The sequence below is a fragment of the Poecilia reticulata genome, chromosome 14 (genome assembly GCF_904066995.2).
Source record: "Poecilia reticulata chromosome 14, P_reticulata-male-v2, whole genome shotgun sequence".
NCBI lineage: Eukaryota > Metazoa > Chordata > Actinopteri > Cyprinodontiformes > Poeciliidae > Poecilia > Poecilia reticulata.
This window is the reverse complement of record NC_088843.1, coordinates 4,084,667-4,111,679: the sequence shown is the minus strand read 5'-3', so window position 1 is coordinate 4,111,679 and position 27,013 is coordinate 4,084,667. Positions and strand designations below refer to the sequence as shown.

General features: G+C 39.0%; 2 protein-coding genes across 8 annotated transcripts in view; both read right to left on the bottom strand.

Annotated features, from left to right (window-relative positions):
* Positions 1-18,201, bottom strand: part of LOC103475391 (phosphatidylinositol-binding clathrin assembly protein-like) — a 31,949-nt gene extending 13,748 nt beyond the window's left edge. For 2 of the 4 annotated variants that reach the window (XM_081615234.1, XM_081615236.1), the window contains exons 1-8: positions 17,402-18,201; positions 8,010-8,152; positions 4,265-4,340; positions 3,788-3,890; positions 3,557-3,650; positions 3,294-3,405; positions 2,098-2,204; positions 690-731 (exon numbers count right to left, since the gene is read on the bottom strand). In XM_081615234.1, the coding sequence (XP_081471360.1) occupies positions 690-731; positions 2,098-2,204; positions 3,294-3,405; positions 3,557-3,650; positions 3,788-3,890; positions 4,265-4,340; positions 8,010-8,152; positions 17,402-17,531 (807 nt within the window). In that variant the 5' untranslated portion in view covers positions 17,532-18,201. The remainder of the gene's footprint in view (positions 1-689; positions 732-2,097; positions 2,205-3,293; positions 3,406-3,556; positions 3,651-3,787; positions 3,891-4,264; positions 4,341-8,009; positions 8,153-17,401) is intronic. The other 2 variants (XM_081615235.1, XM_081615237.1) reach the window with 2 other exon arrangements.
* Positions 18,202-21,118: 2,917 nt separating this feature from the next.
* rab38c (RAB38c, member of RAS oncogene family) lies at positions 21,119-26,610 on the bottom strand. Of its 4 annotated transcripts, none has more exons than XM_081615388.1 (5): positions 26,543-26,574; positions 26,209-26,403; positions 25,607-25,737; positions 22,403-22,540; positions 21,119-21,611 (listed from the first exon to the last, which is right to left on the bottom strand). In XM_081615388.1, the coding sequence occupies exons 2-5, from the start codon at positions 26,399-26,401 to the stop codon at positions 21,453-21,455; spliced, it is 621 nt and encodes a 206-aa protein (XP_081471514.1). In that variant the 5' UTR covers positions 26,402-26,403; positions 26,543-26,574; the 3' UTR covers positions 21,119-21,452. The 4 variants fall into 4 exon arrangements, with proteins under 4 accessions (XP_081471514.1, XP_081471515.1, XP_008425195.1 ...); XM_081615389.1 differs by having other exon boundaries at positions 25,607-25,732; positions 26,328-26,403; positions 26,543-26,560; XM_008426973.3 differs by having other exon boundaries at positions 25,607-25,732; positions 26,328-26,610.
* Between the last annotated feature and the right edge of the window lie 403 nt (positions 26,611-27,013).

Below are 27,013 nucleotides of genomic sequence, written 5' to 3'. Positions count from 1 at the left end.
TACCCAAAGTTATCTAACAAACCTCTGAGGCTTTTGCAGAATATCTGATTTGTTTTAATTAAAACTGCAGCTGCACTAGATGTCTTTTGTAGCATCAGTGGAAGAGGGGCGCAGTTTTCGGATGTTTCCTTTTCCTGTCACTTCACAATTATGTGCTTTGTGTTGGTCTGCCACATAGAATCAAAATAAAATGGACAAAAGTTTGTTATAACGTGACAAAATGTTAAAGTGTTAATGCTTCTGCAAGGCACTGTATGATCCTGTCATAACCATCTAAACTAAATCTTCACACGCTAAAAAATGTCATTACCCCGCTGCTTAAATTCTTTTACAAAAATCTTACCTCTGAGCAAAATTTGTTCTGAAATGATTCAGATAAGAAAAAATAAAAAACATGAAATCCCTCAGGTAACAATTGCAGAAATAAAATATTGCTTCAAAGCTACTGCAGGTTTATGTTTATTGTCTCCTCTCTATTCTAGACTCAAACTGAAAGAGAGGCAAAGCAAAGGATTCAAGGAGAGTGAAGAAGAGAGGAAGAAGACGGGGCAGCTGCAGTGTGGGGAGGTCTGTAGGGTGAGTAGGGAACGGGAGCTTAAAGAATGAAGCATTATGAGACTCACTGGACGGATTTATAAACTAGTTGACTGGCTGGTTGATTGACTGACTGAGATGAGATGTAGACTGACCTGTGTGAGATCGGGGCTGTCGCCCTGATCTATCCCAACTCGCTGTGTCACAAAAAAGGGAAGGGGGAGGGGAGGGAGGAGGGAGGCAAAATGAAAATAAACCAAATGTCGTACTGAAACAAGAAATAAACCAAAAACAAAACCCAACAGACCATAGAGTTGGAAAAAGAAAAGGGAAGAGGCACGTGAAGGAGGAAGAGGAGGAGGAGGAGGGAGAAAGAAGAATCAAACCCAAGCATTCATTACTTCATGCAGTGGCTGGAAAAGAAAACAAACAAAAGACAACGGAGGAGGAAGGGAGGAGGGCACGTGCACACACACACACAAACACCTATATATACATAAACTGTACATATACAGAGTACATACATGAGCACGCACACACACTGAAATCTGGAGACTGGTTGGAAATGAATGCGGAGCACATCGACTGACTGAACAGGCGGAGCGGAGAGAGAGGGAGGACAACAGGTCAAAACATCCAAAAAGGAAGACACTCAACTAATGTTGACTTTGAACAGAAGGAAAGGGGGAGGGACACGGATGACACACAAAACAGACAAACACATTTTGTTAGACAGATAAAATGAATGGGTCCTTAAAGTCAACGTTAGTTTGCTTTTTTTTTATATTCCTTCTTTCTTTCTCTCTTTTTTTCTTTGGATCAAGCGGCTGCACCCCAAACCTTCTTCCAAATGGGAACGAAATCAAGCAGTGAGAAAGCCTTTGAAGATGACGCATGGCGAAGTGCTACGCAGTCTGCAGAGGATAAAACTATTTATATTCACTGTGAAGTCTGGCACAAGCTGCTCACTGGATAACAGCCATCAAATACAAAAGATATTTTTTATTTTTTTTTACTAGGAGGAGGAATAAGGGACAGAGATAGTGATAGAAAAGAGCTTGCTTGTGCATGCAGTGCAGGCATGTGAGCAGGCAGCACACAAGGGGTCCCTCAGTTGGAAAGCTGTACATGAGTGGCCCTCTGAGGGACTAAGACTCAACCATTAATGTCTGTCTTGGTGACACCCAATTCCCAGTTCAGGGCAAGGGAGACTGTGAGAAACAGGAGAATATCTAGATGCAGAAAGAGATTTGAGAATTGAGTAAGAGAGAAGCCCCTAAGACGCTGATCTGCGGTCCGTTTGAGTAAATATTGACCGCAGATCAGACTCTTGGGGGTGACAGAAGTCTGGAACAAATCTCAACAGTTTTATGCTGTGTTTTCTGGACAATTTAATTTTTTAAGTTTTGTCATGGGAGAAGATGTAAAACAAAACAAAACAAAACAAAAAAGCACATTTGGTGGATTTATAGAAATCCAGATGAGAGGGGCTGCTGAGGTTTGCTCCAAACCGATGTTCCCATCGTCTCCAGGTTAGCACAGAGCAGCATAAACAAACGGTACCTCAGCCACTTTGAGGAACTCGGACAGTTTTGTCATCCTATTCAGGAAGTTTTTGTAGATCTCCAACGCCTCTTTGCACTGATTCTTCTTCATGTCAAAGTATTTCTCTGTCAGACAGACAAAAAAAAAAAACACACACACACAAAAAAAGAAGAAGGCAGCCATCACCGCCCGGTTATAGACACAGTACAGAACCTTTCATGTTTTATCAAGCAACACTTCATATTTTATTGGGTTTACGTTTTCAGACAGTGGGCTATATAATTGTGAAGTGAATTGAAAATGGCTCATGGTTTTCAGCTTTTTGCACAAATGAAGATCTGAAAAGACGTGTTGTGCTCTGAGTCGATACTTTGTAGAACCACCTGTAGCTACAATCACACCCACTAGTTTTCAACATCTAGAGATCGAAAATGTTGCTCATCTAAAACACCAGTGATAATCATTATTATCATGGTAGGGATTTGAATGTCCTTGATTTGTGCTGTCAAAGTCAAAGGGGCTCAATGGAAATGTAGGACACACTTTTCAGATTTTTCTCTGCAACATTTAGAGAACCATGTATCTGTTTCTTTCCACTTTATAATTCTGCACTACTTTTTGCTGGTCTGCCATAAAATTCAAATAAATCACTCTGAAAGCCAAATAAATGCCATAAAATATTCAAAACACATGGTGACGATAACTAACAAGAATGGCCAAATTGAGAAAACATAACAGAGAACTTTCAAAGTGTGGTTTTAGGATTATTTTTATTGTTTAACTTTAGTTTAATACAAGAGGAAAAAAGCTACAATCTCATTCTTTAAAATTATATATAGGGATCATATATACTTTTTCAAATATTAACTGAAAAAGTATGTATGATCTTATAGACTTATATAATATTGAACTATTAGTTGGAAAAAAAAGGATTAAGGAACTAAGCTAAGCTGGGGGTGTAAATTACAGGGTTGGCATCAGTGATAAAAATAACTACTTTTAATGTCACAAAATAAATAATAGCTATTTTTTGGGGGGAAAAAGTGGAGAGGAAATGGGAGTTGTTTACAACGTATATGCAAAATGTTGTATAATAACGCTCTTAATCAAAGGTTTGAATTGAATTTTAGATGAAAGTTGCAAATAAATCGATTGGCTAAGAAGAATCTTGTCAAACTAAATGAATTGTGTGTTTCATTGTGTTGTTGACTTACCCAACATGTTGATGACTCCCTCGTTGTAAGCAGCAAACAACCGTATGGAGTCCTTGAACAGCAGCATGAACGCTGTGTTGATCACGCCATTGGTCAGTTCGTTGGAGTTTGGCTGTAGAACAGGAGGAAGGAAAATCAAAGTATTCACACTCAGAGAGGTTGAATACAAATGCAAATTACACTTCAGGCTTATGATTTTAATGCGACAGGATGTGAAAAAGATGAAGGGCTGGGGATGTTTCCACGAGCCGCAGTTCACAAACCTGAAAATCTAGCAGTGCGTCCAGCTGGTTCTGTATGATGGGCAAAGTCTTGATCAGCTTCTCTGTGTTCATGGTGCGCATTACACCCTCAGCCCTGAAACACACACACACGCACACACACACACACACACACACACACACACACACACACACACACACACACACACACAGAAATGGTGAACAAAAGAGAAAGCTGCGTGCGCCATCAGCTTGTTTGTGCAGGAGGCGTACCCTCTTTTCATCTTGGTAAAGTCCACTGCGGCTAGTCTATAAGACATGGATTTTTCATTCAGGTATCGGCTGTAACGTCTGATGAAGGTTGACATGTTGTATCCTGGAGAGAAAAGCATTAGAGACAGATTACATCTTATTGACGTCCCATAATACCTTCTTATTTTCATTTTTGCACCGTCTTCTACTTCACCTGTAAAACCAGCTCTTGCTTTTTTCTGCTTTAGACTTATTCACTTTCTGTTTTAGCTTCTGACTATGTAATCACACATTGGGCATTGTTTCAGCTTTCAGCTAAATTCAGCACCTTCCTGTATCAAACAAAGAGCTCCTTTTTCAGCCCCAGATCTTTTGAAATCGCCTCTGAATACTGGCGTATTGATGGTGAAACAGAGCCAGGGAGAGTCCGACAGAAAGCTGTTTTGTCAGACATACAGCACTGCTGAGTCTACAAACAGTCAAATGGCATTAAATCACCTTGTAGTGCAGCCTTATCTAGAAAGTTGTTGAGGTTGAAGAGCGTGTTTCTGGAGGCAAGGTACTGCATCAATCTCTGATGGAGGAAAAACAGACAAAACAAAAGAGGACAAAGTTAGTGATTTATGTCGTCCCGCTGCCTGGCAGTAGAGAGGTATGTCCACTGGGACGCATGAGCAGACGTGGTTGTCATGAAAGAAGCATCTCTGTGCAAGTTTTAGTTTAGTTTAGTTGAATTCAAACAATGTGAATATGTTTGTAATATATTCCTGAAGGATAAAATTGATATCTTTCATATCAATTTTCAAAAAGTAAAAGAAAAAAAACAACACTTTAGTAATATTTAAATAAATAAATAAATAAAAAATTCTGGTGAGGAATAAATCAGGGCATTCCCACAATTAAAATGATACACATGTAGCACACATGAAGAGAATATTTGACATCTGCAAGCCCCAGAATTGGCCATGAACTGCCAATATGCCCAGTTCTGGCCAACCGAGAAAGTTTACCGTGAAAGCAGGCTGCAAGATGCTACAGGGAGTTACCAAAACCCCAAACATGTATCCATGAAGCCTGCAGCAGCCACTGCACGGTTACATAGAGCCCATGTTTCCAGACCAGATCAACTCAGAGAGCGATGAAGACCAGGAGTTCAGGAGTTATATTCTTTGGACAGATGAGTCTAAATTTGAACTATCTGATCACAAGAACAGTGGAGATGTCTAACATAAACCTAATAAATTACTGGAGGAATAAAAGAAGCCCACAGGTAGAAGAGTCACGTTTTGGGATGTCTGGCTGCAGAAAGTCCAGGTCGGCTCGCAATCAGGAAGTCATCATGAATTCAGCAGAGATCTTTGAAAATGTTTAAGCTAAACCGGAACTGGACCCGGAACAGAACAATGACCAAAAACATTCCAGTAAAACCACCAAGAACTGGTTAAAAACCAAGAAATGAAAACCCTGAACCCAGTCAAAGTCCAGATCTTGATCCCACCGAGATGCTTCTGGGAGTTGGAGCAGAATCTGGAAACATCTCAAACATCTTATTAATAAAACATCTTATTAAGGCAAAAATATAAAATATGAAGTATCCAAATTTCTTTCCCAACTGCACATGATGCTGTGGTTGGATATTGTGGTTTGTCTTATCAACTATTAAATAAGTTTGCCTTGTTTGAAGCCAATAGAGGTTTTCATAAAACACAGCATCAATTTGTTAAAAATTGCAATCAGTGTGGGAGTGGCATCTTTTTTGAATTTATATGGAAAACGTATTATTCAAAAATCTGCCGTGTCCAGAAAGGGGCAGGTTGCTCTCTGACCGGCGAGCTGCACGTTGCTTGATTTTGACTCTTAAAGAAGATTAGCTGACGTCCATCGGTACACAAAAGGTAATTCTATGTGTCACAGGAAAGGTGACCCTCCTAAGCCTTTTTACCCTGGATAAAAACCCACTTACCCTGTATTAACATGCGCTTACTCAGGTCTGCTGTGTCACATGACTAATATGCTAATATCTTAAATTATGGAGACAATGAAGTCTTACTGCCTCCACTGGTTATCTTTGCAACCTCTTTTTATCTCAGCAACATTTAAATAATTCATAAAAGGCATGCAAATCATCCAGTGTGGGTTTAGTTTAAAAAACAGGAAATTAGAGGTTTAAAAATAGGCACTCTATGAACTCTGCTAAAGCTGGACAGGAAAAGCTAATCTAGTATTATTATATATATACTTTGTATGTGTATCGGTGGAATATGTTGTTGTTTTATCTCTGCATTTGTGTTTGGTGAAATCTACAGGGTGACCCAGGATTTAGAAAAAAATGAGCATCTTCTGTGTTGAAAGAATAAACAGCCTGTGGGATTGAAACAACAAGCCTGCAGTAATCAGGCCAGCTGCTGTGTTATAACACAAGCTCTGCATAGTTAAGATAATAGCAACTAATTACACGTCACATAAAGGTGTAGAGATTTAAAATGTTGAATCAGCTAACGCACTATTTGGTCAGAGCTGTGAGGTTTTTTTTATTTGTTTTCTATGCCTGAAATCATCTTTGTCAGTGGGTTTGGTTTCAATTTCTGATATAAAATAATAATTTTACAGCAGGTAAGTTACAGAATACCACGGCCATGTCTGTGGTGCCTGTAATTGTTTAGAAGATTTTTTAAAATGTTCTCAATCTGAAGGTCATGTTTTTACCAAAATGTTCTGCAGAAGATGGTAATGCTGCTGCAATAAAAGAAGAATTAGAAGGAGTAACAGTTTTTTCTTTTTGCCATCTTTAAAAAAGAAAAACTTCATAAAATAAACACTGCTTAAAACTGTCCAAAGTAACTGAAATGAGTTAACTAACTTATTAAAGTCTGTTCCAGCAACCTTGATGAGTTTTTCAATATGGGTTGAAGACATGATTTTCCTGCTTTCTTTTCATCTGAGGTTTTGTGGTTAACAGCAACATTTTACTATCAAAACTGATTCATTGAACATTTTTCTCTCTTACAGAAGATCCTTTAACCTACCAGCAGTTTTAGCCACTCACACCATTCATCTTCGACTCCCCGGAGTAATACAATTAATCCTACTTTCCTAAATCACATCTCTTCTATACAAAGCAATTTCATTGTACGAAAGAAGGATAGCAGTCTGATTTTTAGTCCATAATCTTCAGTGATTTCTGTTTCTGCAAAACCAGTCAAAGAAGCCACACTCAGACAGTTTAAGAAGCCCTTAAAACGTCCAAACCGTCAGGTCACTAAAAGCTTTGCTGTTTGCATGCTTTTAGAAAGTCACCACCCTGTCGCATGCTTTCTGTCTCATCTGATCTCAGCTGCTCATCATTCAGCGTGCTTGATGTTTTCCTCTTGTTCATCGTGTAGAACGAGCAGCAAAGCGAGGCGACTTATCAGGCCGGCCACCGAAATGTCAGCGGGAAGCTTCATCGGTCCGCGTCGGACACGAGGAAGACGTCCCTCTGAGAGACGGAGAGAGAGAGAGAGAGCTACCTGCAGAGCAGCAAGTCAGGCTTTCTGAAGGAAGGTCAACAAGATACGATCTCATCCAAGAGCCTCAGCTAACGCACACAATGAATTAATGCAAAGTTGCTCTTTGCATTAGTAATGAAGGACGTGTTCATTACTAACTGCCGTAATTACATCAACAAAATTTCACAACTTATGCAAACCGGTTATTGCATCTTGTTTTCTTTTTGTCTTCTGACATTTTTGTTTGCTTTGTAGTCGAATTGAACAGGATATGCGTCACGTTAAAGGGGTAAAAAGTTTGGAAGCTATTCATCAAAGCTTAATGTTATGCATTATAAAAGTCTTGCACGCAAAGACACTTGCTGACACTTTTGAGAGGGATTGAATTTGAAAGAAAATATGACTTCTACACAATTTCCCCCAGAAAACATGTTAACCACCAACAAGTTTTAATGTTAAAATAATTTTAGAAGTTACAAAAATTGAGAGGTGTATCATAATTAGGAAATAATAGCTTGTGAAATAGGGTTCATTTTAAACCCTATTTAAAACAAACAACGGTTAGTCTGGAGGGGGGCAAGTAAGGCCTGGTGGCCCGCCAGGCTGATCATACGCAGTGGGAAACCCTGTTTTATGATTTACGCTTACAAAAGAATACATTTTTGTTTAAAAATCATATACTGGAACTTTTTTTTTTAAACTTTGAGAAGACAAGCTGCTGTTCTGAGCTCTCTCGATCGCTACGTTTAGCTTACCTCGCTGCCGTACATCATGAGGTGGTGTGTGGCGATGAGCGCTTTGAAAACTACAATCCAGCTGTTGCTCGTCGTGCGCTCCAGCAGCGTGTCTGCCAGATGGGGGATGCTGACGTTCAGCTCATTGGTGCAGTGGATCAGGTCTGAGGGACACAGAAATAAAAACGAGACAATGTACAGTAAAAAAAAAAACAGTCTGAGTATGTAGAGAAATGGAGGCAAAAATATTTTTGTAATGTAACATTTTAAAATCCTATCTTTAATTGTCCATTGACTGAATGGAAAGAATCCTTTGATAAAAACATAAAATGAATGTCATCCAATTCTTGTTAAATAAATGCAATTATGTTCATAATTCTGTGTATCTGTAATGATCAGTGTCTAAATAATATTACTCCATACTTTGTTCCTTCGGATATGTAAAAGTGCATATAGACCCATTTCTTTTCAAAACGAGAAAAAAATCAAGAGAATGCACCATTTAAATAAGACAAAACCATGTTGATGTTTGGATCACCAAATCTATATATGGACAGTTATGCTATATCTGACAAATGTAATCACAAACATAATCACAAGAAGTTTTGCTAACTCTACTGGGCGATGTGTGCTTTCATCAGGCAGAAATTCATATTGAGCTTTTCAGCAACAAACATCTGAGGTGTTTCTGCTATCAAACAGAGGATTCGTTCATAGAAATGTTCATAAAAAGCAACATTAAGTTCTGCTTCAAAGTTCCTGGGAAGACTGTTAGTGTCCATGGCCTCTTAAAAACATTGAAGCACAAAAGTAGAGGACAGAGTGCATAAGAAAGGGACAAGGATTCTGCAGGATCTCGAGATATTGTGGTCAAAGATCTCTTTCTCTGCATCCCCCAACCATGTGGAATCACTTTTTTCAAAGTAAGATTGTCCCATAGCGATAAAATATGAATGAATTTGAATGGTGTTTTACCAGAAGTGCCAATGAATGTGGAGAATGCTTTAAATTACTGTGAGTAAAAGCAGTAGCTATGAAAAAAACATTAATTGATATCTTTGGGGAGCCCTGAATCAATGGAATAAGGAGAGCCACTGAAATTCACATCGACTGCTGCATTCATTTTCTCCGACTCAATAACTGCACACAAATCTAATAACAAAGAAGAGTTTTAATAAGAGTAACTGTGTAGGCAGATGAATCAGAACAAAAAACACATTTTTCACAACCCCATTATGTAGCTGCACAGCTTTCCACCTTTTCAAATGTTTATAGAGCAAGCCGCAAGATCTAATTTGTTCCGTTGCCAGACACATGTTTTAACAGATAGTGAGTAATGAATGAGAAATTTTCTCTGGAGGGTCCTTGTTAGTTTGGCTGAGATAAAATTCATCTGTCTGGGGTATAAATTTTTCACTTTAAGAATATGTGAAGCACATATCAATGGGGTAAGAGCGCCATGTTGTGCCGGTTTCCTATATTTAAAGGTTTAATAAACATCAGGAAATGTAGGAATAAAACTGGCTGAAGCATGCATTTGGAAAGTATTCACACCACTTAGACTATTTCAAGTTTTGTCACATTACAACAAAGAACGTCGCTGCGTTTTATTCGGATTTTATAGTAGACCAACAATTGTTGGAGAACATTAGTGAACAAACATCTTGAAGACCACAACAGAAAGGCCAGGAAGAAAGCAGTGGAGAAGTTCAGAGAAGGGTTAGGATATAAAACAATGTGTCAGTTATTGAAAGTCTCACAGAGCGGAGATGATGTGAAAAGAAACGCTTCGTCTGGAAACAGTCAGAGAATCAAGAGGCGCATAGTAACTCTGAAGGAGAGGCACAAATCCACATTTCAAGTAGGAGAAACTTTGGGCAGGATAACGATCAGTCACACAATCCACAAATCTGGCCTTTAAAGAACGGTAGCAAAAAGAAAGTCACAACCGAAAGAAAGCAATCAGAAGTCCCATTTACAGGTTTCCATCAGGGAGAAAGAAAGTGTTCTGGTCAGATGAGACCAAAACCGCACTTTTTGGCCTTGATGCAAAATTCTTTGTGTAGCAGAAAACTAGTGCTGCACATCGCTCCCCATGCAGTACGACTGAATTCAAACTGTTTTGCAAAGAATGGGCAGAGCTCAGTGTAAAACTGTTGGAGACATACTCAAAAAGATGTCCATCTGTAAATACAGGAGATTATGGTTATATATAAACTATTAACTCAGACAGGCTGAATACAAATCATGCCTCATTATTCAGATTTTTATTTGTAAATAAAATGTTGAAAACCATGTTCCCCTTTCTTCTCATCTCTCATTTACAGACTGCTGCGAGTTGGTTTGTCGTGAAACTTCAATAAAATCCTGCAAGGTAGCATCTCAACATATGAAAAACTTCAAGTGGTGCAAATACCTTTTGCAAGGTGCTGTACGGATCATTTAAATTTTACTAGTCGACATAAAACTGGGTCAGGCTGCAGGAACTGTGGCCCAGATTCCTTATGGATTCTAGCAAACGAAGAATGCGAGGCTTTTGTTAAAGCCCAGAGATTTACTGACGCCTTATAAAATGGCACAGGAGCATTTTGTGGCGTTACATATACAGAGTAAGCTGCATGCTTATAAGTCAGCTAAATCATGTTGATCTGATTTTCTGATATACACCAATAAAAAGACTGTGGATTTCATTGACTTAGCAGCTTGTATTTCTGTGCATTTCTACAGTAAATGATGATAAACGGATTGTAATTTGATTGTTGATTCTGTGTAAAGACATTTTACATCTCGTCTTGGATCAATTCTGCAAAAGCTTTAAAACTGAGTAAGATGAAACCAACTGATGAGCAGGTGGACGGGAATCAGCAGCAGAACCCGTTGGATACAAGTAACCTAAACCATAAATACCACATCCAAAACAAATTTTACTGAGTTATTGAGAAAATGTCAAATTGTTTCACAAGCAAACTGAGGTTATCGGGGATGTTTGACACCGACAGCTGTCTTAGAGTCTTCTTAGTCCCAGGATACAAAACATTTCTTGAGGAATCACATGGATGATAATCCACCTCAGGAGACGCCGTTTAGCTTTTTACCCCAGTTATTGGTGTGAAACCCTCCACACGAATCACACACTCAATAAAAAATAATAATAGAACATTAATTTTGTTTTGCTGACACATTTGTGTTTGACTGCTGTAAGAAAAATGAAGTCAGTCTGTGTATGACACTGTGCTGCATACATGCCATGACATTTGTCCGTTTAAAGGGCAAATATTAGTCAAAGGTCTGCACGCCTTCAGCGTCTGGAAGAAATCATAAAAAACAAATATGTCTTTAATACACAGCTCTGGAAAAAACGTAAGAGACCAGTTAAAGTGATCAGTTTCTCAAATTTCACTTTTCATGATTCAGTGAAATGAACATTGCTCTTTTATTCTATGAAGTACTGACAACATGCCAAGCAAAAATTCCAAGCAAAAACTTTGTATTTATTTGCAAAAAATGAGAAATTATCAAAATAATTAAAAAGATGCGGCGCTTTCAGATGTTAAACAAGGCAAAGACAAGTTCATAATCATTTTGAAACAGCAATACTAATGTTTTAACTCCTGAAGAGTTCAGAAATTAATAATTGGTGGAATAACCTCGAGGCTCTCAGTGTAGTTCAGTGCAGTGGTCTCTTCATTTTTCCAGAGCTGTAAATATACCATAAAGGGGCCAATAGATTTAGATCAAATTTCCCAGTTTGATGCCTGCATATTTTTTTTTCAGTGCTGTGAAAACATTTTTTCTGTTTTTGCGTTTAGTCATGTGTATGTTAGAAAGCTTCACCCACAACCACTCCTGATTACTGCTTGACTTGTGGAACCATGAAATTCCTTAAACCACCTGTTTGACAACATGACGTAGACAAAATAATCTCATAAAGCAATGCATCCTGCCATAAAAGACGAAGATAAAGTGAAGGCATCAGTCTGGAAGAGGCAGTAGAATCATTTTTAAGGCTTTGGGAGTCAAACAGTGAGAGTCTTTGGTTCTTCATCACCTGAACAGCTTTTAGAGGTGAATAGATCATGAATCCTGCTCTCTACTTTAAAACTCTGAAGGAAAATCTCACCACCCATTAATTATGACCTTCAGTTCAAGCATATGTTGTGATGCACCAAATCACAACAGCAAGTCCACCTCTTATTAGCTCTGGACAATTTAAAATCAGTACAACGTGCAATTAGGTGAAGGGAGCAAATATTTATTTCTGCTCAAAGCCAAGTTAGTTTGAATTGCTTTTTCCTCTTAAAAACAGTTTTTATACTTAGGTAGAAATGGTTTTGTGTGCATGGAAACATCTGGTATCTGTTTTCGCTCGTGTCGTACTTTTCATGCTAAAGCAGACAGCTGTTTTCTGCTCTGAAGCTCTGATGCACAACCTGACCGGTCTCACAGAGACAAAGTTGACAACTAGCCGCTGAAGCGAGGAGATAGCTGCCGACACACCACTTATTTCCCCAGGGGGGGCTATCCAGACTGAAATCAGAGTAAGGAGCGTGAAATCTCCAGGTATCCAGAAAGGCAATTTACTTTCAGGGTTTATTTAGCAACTTTTCTGCAGGAATTTTGAAACTGAAATGTTTATTTGAAAGCTTGTCATGATTCCATTCTGTCTATACTGTTCAGTGGTTCTTCTGGCAGATATTTTCATACATGATAAACATTTTTTTGAAGGGATTTAACCACAGATATATGGCAGTGCAAACAGCCAGAGGGAAGCAGTATTGATCCTATGGTGGCCAACTGTTACTACTGATAACCCACACCGCACATTGGAAATCATATAAATCGAAAACTTGATTAAAAATGGCTTGGATGTTATCAGTGTCAGACGGTTGTGTATTTTCAAAATTCAGGACATGTTTAATGCTCTTTAAGATAAAATAGAAGACCTTAGTCTGTGAAAGATTTCTGCTCATAAGGAGACTTACTGTAAAAAGCCATAAAACTTTATTCAGTCTGCTTTAAGACCTTGGCTTTAGATGGAATGAAGAAATATCGAGGGTATGAAATCTACTGAAAAGATGAGGTCATTAAAATGACACACAGATGTGGGAGTAAGTGGAGCCAATTTAGGCACCCTTGGCTGCCTGTGAGGCGAAGTGGCGTCATCGACGGCGCTTTTGTTCTTCTCAGTGATTTATTTTAGCAATCGGGTTCAAAGAATGGAAAAAAAGAAAAGGCAGTCCTCACCTTTTCAAACCGGATGTCCGAAACGTGTCAAAATAGTAGCATAATCTCACTGAAAATTGTTGAAAAATACAGATTATAGTTTGAGTATTTTTATTTTCTATGGAAAATGTCCTACATTAAATTAGAACTATCGCGTCCTCTAAGGTTGTTAATGCTTTATGACCCATTAATTCACACCAGGCAGCATTTATTCTTTTTCCTGCAACATTTTAAAGCAGTCTGGGGACTGGAGGAAGGTGGATCTGTCTGCCTGGTAAGTGCAGCTGTGTAGGTTTGGTCAGACTGGTTTGGATCATCGTGCTGCTCAAATACCCTATTTCAAATTTCTAATGGATTTTTATTAAAAATGTCCTGATATTTTACAAATCTCATGATGTCATGCTCTCTAGAAAGGAGCATAGGACCTTCGGCCCACAACATTACAGGTTCTCTACCGTACCTAACAGTAAGGAAAGGCTACTTTCTGTTACAGAAAAAAAAATCCAACATTAGGATTATTTAAAAATTACAAATAGATTAACTATTAACACTCAACAATACATATACAACTGATTTTTTTTAATGTTGACATAAAGTTCTAAAAATATTTTAATTTATTTATACTTTAGTTTTTTTTAACCACTCTTCAAAATGGCAAACACAAGAGAACATGCCACTTAGGTATATCTGTACCTGCAGCTGTGGCCATGGAAGAAAATCACACTCTTTGCCTTCATACTTAGTATGATCATCTATCAAACAGGTTTAGACGGTTGCATTAGACAAATGTTCAGATATAACCCAGGATTTTAATTTTTATTTTCATGAGGCTTCTGTCCTTCCAGCTCTAAGGTCTATTCTACACATTCGTTTTGTCTCACTTTCTGTTCTCATTCCTGCCGAGAGATTTTCCGGGCTGTTCCATTATAAAGTGTTGCTTTTTAGAAACTTGTTTACCAGGTAGTTCAGGAAAAAGAGGAAAAAAAAGAACAAGAATGCAGTGATGGCTGCACAAAGACAGCGTGGATATGGTATAAGTGAGAATGAGGAGCTGAAGTTGCTCTCATATGACTCATCAGAGTTTCCTCCAGAGAAGTTTTGTTGGCTCTTTATTCACTCCGTCACCAAGGTCCCCTCTGCCAGCCGCAGGTTCAGAACCACTGACCTCCTCATCACGAATACATTTCCCGATGCCTTGAACATTTCACGCTCTGCATGCTACACCCTGCCTTATACAAGAGAGGCCCTCCAGCTGAAATAGAAAGTATCTCACAGAACAAAACAGCTAAACAAGTGAGCTGGGGCAGATTAATGGAACAAGGAGCAGAGTTTCCTTTCAGTACAATAAAAAGTCTCATGTATGCTTTCTTTGTGGACCGTTCTAGGTGAAACTATTTTGTCCTTGAGAGCAGTTACATAAAATCCATTGTTGAAACTGTACAAGCTTTGCTTTAATTTTCTGAATACTCCCACTCATGACAGGCACTGAAGTGGGCAGCCTTCTACAAATTAATACCACCACAGCTACCGAGTGCTTGAAGATTTGCCAGAAATAAATCTAATTACTTGAGGCACTTCGTCTGATATTTTTCAGTTTATATCAATGCTTTATTTGAAGTCGTCTGTTGAATTAAATTCATGTAATCAAAGCACAAAGCAGAAATCTTCAGCCTCTACCCACAAAACAACCACCTCCCCAAAAACACACAGTCCACTTAAAACCTTCATAATTAGTTTGCGCGAGGCAGTGATTAAATCAAACAATCAGTAATTACTTATTGTTGCACCAGTGCTTTTTGATGATTTTCAGTCAGCCTAATGAGTTTTTGTTTTTCTTTGTTTGTTTTTTGAATTTAAATCGGGGCAAAGTAATACAGATGTCAGAACGCCCGGTGGCAAACCTCCCTAAAGGGACCCACAATTCCCAGTGTCTCCGCTGTGGACATGACTGAGTAATGCGCTGCCAGAGTTGCCGGCTGACTGGCTGGGCATGCAGCTGGATGACTGACTCTCAGGCTGTTTGGCTACTTGCCTCGTTGTGTCTCTCTGGCTGATTTATCCACATTTTCCTCCAGATTAGCCATCTCACTCTTTTTGTTCACTTTCTCTCTTTTTTTTCCAGTCTGTCCGACCCTCAGCTGCGTTGATTGGATGTGCTCTCTTATCGATTATGTCAAGTGATTGTAAAAAAGAAGAAAAAAAAAACTTGAAAAGGCCACCTAACCTAATTACAATCACTGGTAAAACGTACATGCAGGGGAAACCCTGTGTAGGTACAGTCAATCAGGCAATCTATGTGCAGTGGGTGACATGGCTTTCTGCCCAGGGCGCCATGGCCTGCAGGGCACCAAAAAACAAAAAAGCCAAAAAAAGAAGTATAATTTGTATCATTTATTTACTGCTAACTCAATCAGAACAGGCCCTCCTGTGGTGTAAACAAGGCTGAACACAAAGAGTGGCTGATGGTGCTGAAGTTTCCATCTGATTGCATCTTTTGTTTCAACGCTAAATCAAAAAGCTATTCTGGGTTTTTTAGGAGTTTTGGTTGTTTTTGATCCTCTCTGGTTCAACATCATATACAGACTGATTAAACCTCAGAGACGTTTAGACTGACAGGGCTGTGAAAAGCACAATATACGCATTGTTGATATACAGTAAAGCTCCTGGAAAATACTAAGATATTACAGTATTTACACAGAAACATTTAATAAGAAAAGAAAACGAGGTCTATCTATCTATCTATCTATCTATCTATCTATCTATCTATCTATCTATCTATCTATCTATCTATCTATCTATCTATCTATCTATCTATCTATCTATCTATCTATCTATCTATCTATCTATCTATCTATCTATCTATCTATCTATCTATCTATCTATCTATCTATCTATCTATCTATCTGGTTTATTAATTATTTGTTAATCATTCCTAATAGCCATATTAAGTGTTAAGTATGTTAACTAAGCTGTTGACACTATAAACTGTTACTATGCAGCTATTAGCTATTATATGGGGCATTGGTCACTTCTAACTTCACTCTCACCCTTTAAATAATGCAACAAGTCTATAATAATCCATTATGAGATGTTCATAGCTTATTTAATAACTGGTTAACTATTTATTAGTCATGTATAAACAGAATCTTTTGTAGTTCTAAATGTATCTGATTAATAATGTGTTATAGCTCAGTATTAGTGGTTTATGATCAATAGCTTCATTACATGGTTTATGAACAATTTCCAAACCATTTATAAAAGCAGTCGTATTGTAAAATCACTATCCCAATGAAGGGCTTGTAAAACCACAAACTGATATATATTCAGCTTTTGTGAAGAACTATTGAGCAGTTTTTGAAAAGCTACAGGAAATTTTTAGCATTGATAAAATATTGATCATTAATTGACCTCTATTCCACAATATTAACAGTTTATAAAGTATTGACAGATTCATTAAAAACAGATTTATTACCTGTATGTTACACATTTTATAAGGATATTCTCACTATATTTTAGCTAAGTTTTATAATTTAAATCTCGTGTTTTTATGTTAAGATAATAAACTATCGATATTTCTGTTCTCTGACGCCTTTTTTTATAACCAGCAGACAGAAGTGAAGCTATTGTGCGTCCACTGACAGCAGGACATTCATTAATGATGAAACCCCAGAGGACGCGACTGTGAACTTGAATGCGCGGTTGTGGAAATGAAGAGGAAGATGTTTGGTGATGCTGCACGATAATGCACATTATGTACTGAAGTGTCTCCAGGGGAATGTAGCCTAGTGCTGCATGCACGCTGCTGCTGCTGCTGCTGCTGCTGCTGATAGTGGCGTTAATAATGGATAGGCCCACAATGTAAAGCGGCTGGTTGCAATGTGATTAGCCCATTCCAGAGTGGCCTATTTCCCCAGAATGACATGCCCAGATAGTGCCCTGCTCCCTCGCCCCTTTATTTAAATCTTGCGCTGATGATGCTCAGGCTCATTGTTGCGTGCGCGCTTTTACCCCCCCCCCGCACATCCTAGACGCATATACTTATTTCTAATAAAAACAGGTTGCAAACATAACCCGGCCGGATGCTGTTTGTACAGACTGTCCTTTGTGAGAGAGCGAGAGAGAAAAGGTGCATGCAGGCTATTCTATGAGCTACAGCAGCTAGGAGCAGTGATGGCATGCTTTCAACCTACAGTCAAGGTGTTTCTTCTTGGGTCCGCTGACTTCATGCGTCGTGGCCTTGCAGACGGCTTTGCTGATGGCAGAGCCGGTCATGCTGTGCTGCGCGGCGGCGATCCGGTCCGTCAAAGACTGTCCCGACATGTTACAGTGGAGGAGGAGGAGGAAGAGGAGGAGGAGGAGGAGGTGGTGGTGGTGGTGGTGGTGGTGATGGTCGTGTCCGGGTGGGGGGAGCTGGGGAGGACGATCAAAATGTCTTTAGTGGTAGGGAGGAGGGTAGTGCCCTCTGTGAGAGTCAGGAGGAAGAGGAGGAGGAGAAGGAGGAGGAGGAGAGAAGCAGAAGAGTACACCGACGAGGATCCGGTGGGAGAATTCATGCGGCGGCCAAAAAAATCATGCAAAAAATGACAGTCACATTCAGGCAAAACGACGAATGTAGGTAGAAATCTGCATAAAGAGCTTGCTGGCATGCAGTGTAGCCAGCGCACAGTGAGCGATCCCTGAAATAGATGCTGCCCAAAGGCTGGGATGCCGGTGGCAGGGTGCGTCCGTGCCAACGCCGAATCCGAAATCTCCCTAATCTAAAAACGGACGATGATTAGTAGTCAAATCTGCGTGGCATCCGCTGTGAGCGACGAAACGACACGAAACAGCATTGTCCTTTCCTTCCCAGCAGTCTCCCCCTTCTTGACCCGGTTTCTCCTCCAGAATCAAAGCGATCCAAGCGCAAACACCTCTCTGATCCCCACAGCACCCCGCGCTGCTGCACCAACCTCAGCCTCTTTCAGTCTGCGCACTCAAAAAAAGGGGGAGTATTTCTCTCTTAAAGGTTACCGATAGGCCAATTCATACCCCCCCCCCCCACCCCCCTCTCAATTATTATTATGTCAGTCAAACTTGTGTGTAAAATGGCAGCACGTGAATCAGGTGACGGAGAGGGAGAGGAGGGCGATTGGGCCACTTCTCGGGTCTGAGGAGGGCGTCTTAAAGCAGAACCCGGTTGATGAGGCAATTATCTGCTGTGGTCACCTTGCTGAGCACTGATGCCTCAAGACAAAACTAAACACGAATCCATGGTCAGAACAAGACACACCTTTATTGTTAAGGAGCTTCTGTTTCTTTAATTTGTGATATTTATGCCAACATATACCCTGTTGTCATTAGATTAGCCAGTTGTTTGAATTTTTTTTAATAATGTGTGTCCCTCAACTAGCAGCTTGATTTGATGGTGTATGGAAACTCAAAGACCTCAAGAGAAGGAGAATTTCTCTTTGTTGCAATTCTGGTATTTTTCAGTTTGCATGACTGAAACTGTAAAACCCAGTCAGATCAGTGTGGATCAGTGTGGAGCACTGCACTGGCCAGTCTGTCTCAGACCAGAACACGATCAAAGATGTACTCTTTGTTTTTCCCTCAGACAGACAGTACCGGCACATTGTTTCTATGATGTTTTTTCTCTGTTTTCTAGGTAGAGATGTTTGCACAGTTGTGGTTATAGGAAAGTACTTCCAGCACAGTTATTCTGTGTTTACTGTATCGTTTTCCTGGATGAAACCATTAGCAGAGATATTACTTCAAATAAATTAGTGCATTTTTTTGTCTTTCTCATAGAAAGTACTCCTAGCTCAGTGCTTCTGTCTCCTTTCTGTCCACTCAACCTTTCTTTGTTGATTGTGGTAGATGGGTGCTTCTACTGAGCCACATTCCTTTTATTCCTGTGAAATTTAAGCCTTCACATTGTTGCCACTTAATGAAAGGAGAGGTGATTGCTGCAAAGTCAACAACATAATACTGTCTACTGGACTTGGTTAGATAAACAACTTGCAAAGTTAAAGTAATATTTAAATGTTATTTTATAATAGAAAATCAAGTGGATTAACTCATATGAGTATTTCATCAAAAGGTTCAAATCATAACATGAATTTGTAAATCGTGATATGATTTTTTTGTAGGTTTTGCTCAGCTCAACTCATTTGTACGTTAAGTTAAAGGACCAGTGCTTCTGCTAGTATATGAGAGAAGTTAGATGTTCACATCCTGTCCTTCATGAACGTCTGGTTGGGTAAAACATATGTGTGTTTTTAATAAAAGTGAAGCTCTGACTCTTCTTTTTGTCTGGCATGACATTGGTTTGGATGAGTCTCAACCCCAGTCTGAGTTGGAATCCCTTCAGCATAATTATGTTTTCTCAGTCGCTGAGGCTCACAGGCCCTTAATATCTTCTGACCACAGGGATGAAGCCCCTTTAAGACCATCCAATAAAACAATATTTTTTCATATTTTTTCATCATAAAAGTTTAATTTAGCATGCACGCCCTCCAAGGTCCCTTCGGGTTTTCTTCATAGCATTAGTTATAAAAATGAATTGTTTTTTTCAGGTGTTTAATTACCTATTGATCTTGGAGGTGGTTTCTATGTCTAGGATTGACAATAATTAAAAATATATGGCTGCAGACGATCTTTAAGCTCTCATACTTTATCCTGTTTTGTGAGATTTTATTGAAGCATCTTGTGATTTACTGTATGAAGAAATCCTAAAAACACAACAGACACAAAAACAAGAATTATTTGTCTTTGGCATGTCCACAAAGAATAGAGAGACACATTTGTAATTTTACAAATTGATCCAGGAGCTCGTTACTGGCTGTGAAGTAAAATCCAACGCAACATGTAATAGAAAACACTGAATTTAAAATAAGACTGAAAGCACGCTGGCACAAAAGCAGACAGGTTCTCTTTGCTGATTTTAAAGAAAGAAAGAAAGAAAGAAAGAAAGAAAGAAAGAAAGAAAGAAAGAAAGAAAGAAAGAAAGAAAGAAAGAAAGAAAGAAAGAAAGAAAGAAAAGACTCAGATTTGGGAAGATATTGATTTTGTGGTTGTAAACAACAACTTACAACAACAACGGTGCAACAGTTTGACAGCAAGTCAGCTCTGGCATAGTTTGCTTTTATGTCTGCAGCAAAAACTCGTCTCTCCAAGGATGTTTGTATTTCCTTTGGACTGGAGATTTCACTAACTAGACAGAAACCACAATTACCTATATTTTTATTTTGACCTTAGGGGATTGTTGTAAATTTTTCTCTGCAGAATAGAAGAACACAAAGAAGCATTCAAGCAGATGATAGTTGTTTCTAATGTTGCACACAGTGTTGCAGCTTCATAGAGAGAAAAGGCTGTCCTGCAGAAGGTCCTGCTGGGACAAGATATCTGTCTTTGTCAAGATAACCAGAGATAATTGGGACACATTCAGATCTCAAAAGCACAAAAACAATATATGACTGAGTAATTCTTAATTGTTTTTCTTTTCCAATGCGGTTACAGTAACTAGATATGTTAAAATGTTCCTGATTGGACATTTTTACCTCAACAGATTAAAGTTAGTTTATAAATGCCTGCCTCCTGAGCCTTAGGTCTGCTGCAGGGTGTGGTGAACCTGCCGCTGCCGTTACACCTGGCTGCAGTCGTGTAACCACGTGTGATCAGACGTTTCTGGGTTGAATCAAGCCACATCTGTCCTCTGTCCTCCACAGAGGTCTGGATTTTTTTCTCCAAAGAATGTTGCAGAAGTGCCCTAGATGTAAAACATTCAACGAAGGTAATTATTTAAAATAATCACTTTTTCATTTTTCTAGCTAGTTAAACATATGTTTTAAAAATGCATATTTGTATATGAGGCTTCTTTTTATTTTCAGGGACACAGAAATCTAAAACAAAAAATAGCATGACTCCGCTTCATGAGCAGGCTGACATTTATTGTGTTAATTGCAGAAACCAATAAAAATATTCAAACCATGAACTCACATTGCCTGTGATTCGTGGCTCACAAACTAAATATAAGGTCAATTTTTCTGAGAATGTTCACATTTTATGTGTTGACATTTTTCTAGTTAGTTAAATAATAAAAAATAAAACCATAACAAACAAAACTCTCTTGCTGTTTGTGCTCCACTTTATATGCTCCACTATACTGGAGTGTGAGCACAGCTTTGAATAATGTTCTTACTTCTACATGTAACTTATAAAAGGAACTTTTCTTTCAGATCTTTTGTCCCTGATGTAATGCGATTATTTTAAACACGAAGAACAGTTTTCAGGACTCCTGGCGGCGCTGGCGTATCCCGACAGGAGGAAGGAGGACGGCTCTCGCTCTGACACTGAGCTCTCCTCGTTGTTCATGATGTGCTCCACCAAACAGCGCGCTGCCTCGTCGATGTTTCTGTTTTCCTGATGGTCAGAACACACAAGCATTTCTACAGAAATGTTCTTTGCAACTTATTTTGCATCATGAATGAGCAGATGGTACACAAAATGTTTTTTTTTCCCTGGATTTAGTAACGCCATAAATTGGATTTTAGAGGTTCAAAGAAAAGTATTTGGTGAATTTGCAGTTAGGTTTCTGTGAATTCAGAATAAAATGTGTAGATTTTCGAAACCTGGATGTGTTACATTTTCATCTTGTGCTACTGAAAAGTCAAAAATGATTTTTCCAGCTGTTTGAGAGCATACACAGCCCAAAATTATTTGTCCGTGACATTATAGTGTTTTAACAGTGAAGTGTCTTCTTAACAATGACCATCAGCTGTGATGTCTTTCAGTCAGGTTTCCGTGCTCAGCTCAGGATCCTGCTGTGTGAACCCGCAGTGGATGTTTCTGTCCTGATCTCACTGAGCTGTCTGCAGAGTTTACGGATTCTTCAACTGAAATGTTTTCTCTGACTTTTACTCTGATGTAATTCTTTAGACACATTGAGCCAGAAAGGGAAAAAAAAAAACAGAAGTCTGGACTTCACTCTACACTTTTCTTCAGTTTCTCTCTTAAAAACAGAAAATAATTTGTGTTTCAAGTAAATCTTTTGCTTTTATAGTCAGCTGCTGTTGCCTTTTACTATTGATCCTAAGTATTTTTCCTTTGGTAATCTGCTTTCAAAGGTCTTTATTAGCACTGGCACACTTCTGCATTAAAAATCAGCAGTATGGGTCTGGATGCTGTTGTTCTGGTTTTCAAAGTGATGGTACCTTTGCAGAAGTCTCAAACCAGCCCACAAACCCGTTCTCCCTGCAGAAGAAGTCCAGTTTGGGCAGCTGACACGATATTTGGTCTGACTTGTTGGCAAGCAGAACAGCAGGAACTGGTCTCCCATGGTTCAGGGTCACCTGAGGAAAGATGAAATGAACCTCACATTATAGCTGCATCAGCCGCTATTTTAGATCCAAAAATTTAACGAGAACAAAGTCAAGCCCAAAAACACTCATTCACCTGTATGAGTATTGTCGAGAAAAGTCGAGCTCATCCCACTTCCCCATGCTGGAGATTTTAGTTTAATAGTAATAATAAATAAAATTACCTTAAAATTAATGACATAGGTGACATCAAGACCCAACAGTAGAGTCAGACTGTAATAAAATGAATCTGGTTGTGTGTGTTGTTATTGTGTCCTGCAAACTTTGCTTTAATTCTACTTTTTTCTATTTAATCATAAAAAATCATAGTCAGGCAGAAAGAAAGTCATGAAACAGGAAAAGCTGATTTCCTTAATAAAGGGGAAGTTTCTGTCTTGCATCAGTATAAAAATAGTTCAGACCATTCCTTATTTTAAAGCATTAAAGGTTTTTAAAGAATAAAATATAAACATTTTGAGAACTTGGATAAAACCCAGAGTAAAATACTTAAAATAATGACTTATAATTATGCCAATAATTAATATTGGTTTAACCAGTGGTTGATGTTGATTTGATTATAAGAATATTTACACTTACTCTTACACTTGTGGAAGTACTTAAAGGTGAAACAAGTAACTGTAATTTGGTATCAGATAATTACAATAATGGATTATTATTGGGTTCTTTTCAGAAATGTCTGTAATAACTCACCTTATGATTATAATAAGAGTAACTAATAAGTTATGGTTATTATAACATTATAAATGAATGTTGAATCAGATAAACTAAAAGGTTATAAATGTGATTTTGACATTGAACTTGAAAAGGTGTAAAATGTTGTAACTGTAATTAAAGGTCACTGATGTTGTGTAGGAGGTAGATGGTAGGTGGAAGGTCAGGGGAAAAGGGGAACTGATAGGAGAACGGAGAAGATAAAGCCTTATTGCTAAACTTCAACTTGCCTAAGAAAAGGTTGGGCAGGAAACAGAGGTAGGAGGAACTGTTGAGCAACTTGGGGACATTAGAACAGAGATCCGGTCATAAGGTCTCCAGGGTGATGGAGATGAGATCATCTGTCCAAGCAGTCAGCCAATGAGACAGGCACAGCAACAAAGCTAGCCAATGCAAACGCACCAAAAGGTGGATAAACCCTTTATAAGGTGGGTGCAACAGAGGAATCTTTGGTTGGATCCTTCAGGCAGCTTCGAGCCAAGACGGAGATGGACAAAGAACTCTGCAGCTGAAGAAGAGTCGGGGCCACAGAACCGAAGACTGTTCTGCACATGGGGACCAACCCGTTAGCCCCGCAACATGTGGCTTCAAATCGCACTTCTCTCATCAGCTGGGTTCAGACCCCCAAAGAAAAAGACCAAGGCAAAGATGAAGATAAAGACAAAGGCAAAGAACAAAGGCAAAGAGGAAGAACTGGTGTGTTCCTTCCGTGGGACCAGAAAGATCGTGAGACGGGTAGAAAGGAGCTACAGAGCTGCAAGACAAGAAGCTGAGGACCGCTACGCGCATGAGGAAGTCACCCTGAGGCCCGAGACCTGCCGCTCTAAGTCAGTACTCTTCCTGTACTGGGAACCTCCTGCTGCTGCAACACCTTCTTCATCATCAGGCCAGTTCTGGGGTTCAAAATGCCAAACTCTGTCCGTCTCTCTCAAAGTTTCCCTTTTTTAGTTCTCAGTGTCAGCATTAGGGAAAGATAGGCTAGATTATTGATTTTACTTATTTGATTATTTCTGCTACTGAATTAAGCTGTACTGACCCTTGCAAAATTGCCTTACTAATAAAATAATTAGCATTTAAGAAAATCTAAAAGATGTTGTGGACATTCAATTAATGAGTCACCTTAAAGTTCTTTGATGGTTGTGAAATAGCTATGAGGTTTGATTCTGGGAGGAAAAAGTAGAAATGTTTTATAGGTTGCTTTTAGCCAAAACTAAAACAACACCCTTGGGACTCGCCCGAGTCACTAAAACCAACCTGGTTCAGTAACAAGTGCAAGTTGTAAAAAAGAGAAAGAGCGACCGTTAACAGGTGTGCTCTGTGAAGCTAGTTGGTTGCAAGCTACTCAATCTGGCTAATTCACAGGGTGAAAAAGGGTGGGACATCTGGAGGGGGAGGTCGTTAGAAACCAGGCGAGTCTTTCTCGATGCCAGCTTAAACAGAGTTTACTCAGTTCTGAACAGGGTAAAATCCCATCAGATTTAGAAAACTCAAATTACCCGTTAGATGGAGAGCTGGCTGCACATCTCCCTCCTCTGAGAAGGGGAAGTAGAGTGAGAGAGAAGGGGGGGGAGGTGTTGCGCAACAACAGTATTTTTTAGATTTTTACAAATCTAAAAAAACAACTTTGTTTAAACTGGTAGTTGTAAATCTAAGCAGACAGAGATGACATGCAGAGTTTCACAAGGCTCCACCTTCAGGCCACTTTTATTCAAGGCTTGCCTGCGCCCCCTAGCGTAGATTATGACATACTACAACATTTCTTACCACATGTATTTTGTCATCTCTTGACCAAAGTCTACTACATATTTTTAATTAGCTTTTTAATTAAAAAATGCTTTCCAATCAAGGGATTTGACTATAACACAGCATTGATACTGAACTGGTAAAGGTTTTAAATGACAAACAGCTTTAAAAGCAATGCATCTAAAACTTCTGTGTTGGTGTTACTGAATCTTAAGAGTGGCATAGTTGGCTATGAAATACTAATTGGTTGACTGGAAAAGTGTGTGAATGCCTTGTTCAGTGGAAAACTAGTTCATATCTTAATCACCGGATCAGCTTTACTTTGCATCAATTGGCAATTATATATCTGATTCCTCAAGGCTCCATTTTCAGTCCATTTTATTCAACATCTAGTACAGAAAGTTACTTCTATGCTGATTTCTGTATCACTGCATGATCACATTCAATTACATTCACAGATTTATCGTTTCCATAGCATCTGAATTACCAGGAAAGGTCTCTGTTTTGTAGGGTTACAGATTGAGAGAGACAGAGCGACGAGAAAAGGACACAAAATCCCTAATCCTAAATCTGAGTTTGTCTCACCTTAGAGTCCAGGTCGTCCTTCCACTTCAGCACAGCCTCAAACGTGGAGGTCCTGGTCACATCAAACACCACCAGTGCTCCCACCGCCTCCCTGTAGTAGACACGGGTCATGTTCCCGTACCGCTCCTGTCCTGGGACAAAAGAACAGCAAATCAACTCCACACATATCTGAGTGTGAGTGTGTGTGTGTGTGTGTGTGTGTGTGTGTGTGTGTGTGTGTGTGTGTGTGTGTGTGTGTGTGTGTGTGTGTGTGTGTGTGTGTGTGTGAGAGCGAGCGAGCCCATTTATTTTACGGTAGCTGCCATCATGTGATTGATATTATTGATCATGGGATCATTTCAGTCACAGTCAGACACAAGATCTACATTCCACAAGGAGGCATCAAGTACAGGGAGGCTCTGTGGCATGCAGAGGGCAGCCTGACTCACTGGGGAAGCATTTTTTATTCTTCCAATTTCTGACACAGTCACAAACACAACAGCCACGTTAATAAAGAACTTTCAAGTTTGTAAGTACTTGCTCTTAATTTTTTTTTTTTTTTTTAAATAACAGCTCTGGATTGTTGTTTTTCTTTTTTTTTGGTGCACAAAGCTGAGGCAGACCTGCAATGTCCCACAGCTGCAGCCGGATCACAGTGTCACTGTCCCACTGCAGAACTTTCAGCGCGAAGTCAACCCCGATGGTGGTTCTGTAGTGCTGGGAGAAGATCTGATGAACGTACCGCTTGATGACAGAAGTTTTCCCGACACCAAGATCCCCGACAACCAGGACTTTGAAAAGAAGCTCCTGCAGCATGCCTGCAGCTCGGCAAAAACGACAAAAAAAAGGGGGGGAAATAAATAAACACACAATAAGATGTTGAAAAACTTGATGTTGGTGACAACAAAGTCATGGAAAGTTGCTTTTGTTTCTGTCAAATTACGAACAAAACATCACATCAGTTCGGTCTGCAGGAAAAACAGCGTTGACGGTCTGAGCGGATCATTTTACGGCCAACCTATTATAACAGTTTGAACGCGTGTCTAACAGCCGACTAAGACGAGTTGATGGTGCATTTAAGAGCTGCTCGTAAATCTAGGAATCAACCACATTCTTTTCTCCAATCTTTCGAGTTTTCCCCCAATATAACAATTATTAGCGGGAATAATAATTATATATATATATATATATATATATATATATATATATATATATATATATATATATATATATATATATATATATATATATATATATATATATATATATATATATATATATATTATATATATATATATATATATATATATATATATATATATATATATATATATATATATATATATATATATATATATATGTATGGGGCGACTGTGGCTCTTTGGGTAGAGTAGTCGTCTTGCGATCAGAAGGTTGCAGGCTCGATTC

Coding starts and splice junctions, on each gene's coding strand:
- rab38c (XM_081615388.1), bottom strand. CDS start 26,401: ATGCTGCAGGAGCTTCTTTTCAAAGTCCTGGTTGTCGGGGATCTTGGT. Junction 22,541..25,606: donor AGGACGACCTGGACTCTAAG/GTGAGACAAACT, acceptor ATCTTTCCTCAG/GTGACCCTGAACCATGGGAG. Junction 21,612..22,402: donor GGTTTGAGACTTCTGCAAAG/GTACCATCACTT, acceptor TCTGACCATCAG/GAAAACAGAAACATCGACGA.